Here is a 2,321-nt window from a genome sequence, read left to right on the forward strand (position 1 = left end):
CTGCTGCTGCTGCTGCTGCTAAGACGCTTCAGTCGTGTCCGACTCTGTGCGACCCCATAGACGGCAGCCCACCAGGCTCCCCCTGTCCCTGGGATTCTCCAGGCAAGAACACTGGAGTGGGTTGCCATTCCCGCACCGCAGCGGGCCTCTTTAGCAGCGGAGCCACCAGGGACGCCCGCCGGGTTACTTTCTTCAGGCTCCTGGCGCGAGGCCACGCCCCTCCCTGGTTTCCTAGCAACCAGGCCCGCCCCCCGCGCTCCTCCTCCTCCAGCCTGGGTCCGAAGTTACTTCCTCTCCACCCCAGGAAGCGGGGCCGGAGGCGGCGGCTTCTGCCTGGAGCTCGGCCCGCAAGGCGTGGGCCGGCCGCCGCGGGAGGAGCGGCGTTTCCTCGGCCCCGGAAGCCGGCCAGTCCTCCGGGCTCCGTCTCCCGCTGGTGCTGAGGCCCTGGTGGAGTCGGAGGACCCTGACGGTTCAGGCCTGCCTGAGAAAGGACGGCGAGGCCCGGGAACGCGTGGCCTCTGAGGCGACGGCGCTGGCGGGCCAGCTCCCCGGGCGCTGGACTCTCGTCAGCCGCGGCCCCGAGAGCTCCCCGCCTGTCCCGCGCGGGCCGCCGGGAGCCCGGACGCCTTCCGCGGCTCCCCCGTCCTCCCTCTGAGGGGGCTTCTCCCGGTTGTTGGCTCGCTTCGCCGCCCAGACCCCGAAGGGACCCGCCGTGAGCTCCTCGTGAGGCAGCGAGCCGTCGGCTTGTGACACTTCCCACTGCCCCGGGGTAAAGGTTTGCGTGTGGGCACAGCCCTGCGTGCCGGTGTGCTTTGATTTCCAGCAAGATCTGAGCTATGAGAACCTTGGGCTGTGATTTGGCAAGGAGGGTATTTTGAGTTCCTGCAAGATCCGAACTAGGAGAACCTTGGGCTGTGTTTTGGCAAATAGGGTATTTTGATTTACTTTCCTTTAACATCTCTGCCAGGGGTTCTTCCGTGTTGTTGTAAACCAAGCAGCTCTTCTGCCTTCAGTTAGCTGAGTGGGAAGGCACGCTGGAGTCAAGGCTGGACGGGTCCACGATATGGTGATAGTTTGTTTTTTTTTTAGTCACTCGGTGGTATGCGACTCTGCGATCCCGTGGACTGTGTCGCCTACCAGGCTCTTCTGTTCATGGGATTTTCCAAATAAGAGTACTGGAATGTGTTGCCATTTCCTTCTCCAGGGCATCTTCCCGACCCAGGGACTAAACACAGGTCTCCTGCACTGTAGGCAGATTCTTTACCATCTGAGCCATCAGGGAAACCAAGCCTAACTTGTTTGTATTTGGTGATCTTAGTTAGATTTAAGATATGCTTGGGTTTCGTATTCAAGACTACAGATTCTTCTTGGACAAATAAGTGTGTCACATAGCACTTTGGTGCCTCTTTCAGCCTCAAGCGCAATACTGAACACGTAGTAAAGATTGGTTAAATTTTTCAAATATCAGTATCAGAAAATACACATTGGGACATTTCCACTTAATATTGATGGGGCCTATTTTCCTGTAATGTCCCGGAAAGGATGACAAAATAATAAGATCTTTTAAGGTAAATATGTCTGAAATTTAGAGGCTGCCAAGAGATTGTTAAGTACAGTCCTGTGGGGTGGGAGAGAAATATGGTACATCTACCTTGTAGAAGGATGCCACATAAAAAATGATGTTTCATTGCTTCCTTTTTTTCTGTCTTTTTTTCAGAAAGTACGTGTTGTATCCTAACCTGCTGTCTCGGGCGTGCCTGCTGCCATCATGGGAAACCAGCTCGCTGGCATTGCTCTCTCCCAGATCCTTTCTGTGGAGAGTTATTTCTCAGACATCCATGACTTTGATAAGAGGCTGGGGAGTACTCGGTTCTTGAAAGTTGCTCGAGCCAAGCACCGAGAAGGCCTGGTGGTTGTGAAGGTCTTTGCAATTCAGGATCCCACGTTGCCTCTCACCAGCTATAAACAAGAGCTGGAGGAACTGAAAATCAGGCTTCATTCTGCCCAGAACTGTCTGCCTTTCCAGAAAGCTGCCGAAAAAGCATCTGAGAAGGCAGCCATGCTCTTCAGGCAGTACGTGCGAGACAACCTCTACGACCGCATCGGCATCCGTCCGTTCTTAAATAACATTGAGAAGCTTTCCAGATCCTCACAGCTGTGGACCAAGCGCACAAGTCCGGCGTCCGTCATGGGGACATCAAGACGGAGAACGTGATGGTCACCAGTTGGAACTGGGTTCTTCTAGTGGATTTTGCCAGTTTCAAGCCCACTTACCTTCCAGAGGACAACCTGGCAGATTTCAACTATTTTTTTTTTTTTTT

At 54.4% G+C, this 2,321-nt stretch overlaps 1 protein-coding gene across 3 annotated transcripts; it reads left to right on the forward strand.

The window, feature by feature from the left end:
* Positions 1 to 309: 309 nt before the first annotated feature.
* On the forward strand, positions 310 to 2,313 carry LOC120880474 (phosphoinositide 3-kinase regulatory subunit 4-like). Of its 3 annotated transcripts, none has more exons than XM_040263832.1 (2): positions 310 to 769; positions 1,718 to 2,313. In XM_040263832.1, the coding sequence occupies exon 2, from the start codon at positions 1,769 to 1,771 to the stop codon at positions 2,213 to 2,215; it is 447 nt and encodes a 148-aa protein (XP_040119766.1). In that variant the 5' UTR covers positions 310 to 769; positions 1,718 to 1,768; the 3' UTR covers positions 2,216 to 2,313. The 3 variants fall into 3 exon arrangements, with proteins under 3 accessions (XP_040119766.1, XP_040119775.1, XP_040119782.1); XM_040263841.1 differs by having other exon boundaries at positions 327 to 775; positions 1,718 to 2,307; XM_040263848.1 differs by lacking the exon at positions 310 to 769 and adding an exon at positions 782 to 931 and having other exon boundaries at positions 1,718 to 2,307.
* The last annotated feature ends 8 nt before the right edge of the window (positions 2,314 to 2,321 follow it).

The sequence above is a fragment of the Oryx dammah genome, unplaced genomic scaffold, assembly GCF_014754425.2.
Source record: "Oryx dammah isolate SB20612 unplaced genomic scaffold, SCBI_Odam_1.1 HiC_scaffold_2, whole genome shotgun sequence".
Classification (NCBI taxonomy): Eukaryota; Metazoa; Chordata; class Mammalia; order Artiodactyla; family Bovidae; genus Oryx; species Oryx dammah.

What these genes read in the sequence shown, in the direction of transcription:
- LOC120880474 (XM_040263832.1), top strand. Translation starts at nt 1,769, where the DNA reads ATGGGAAACCAGCTCGCTGGCATTGCTCTCTCCCAGATCCTTTCTGTG.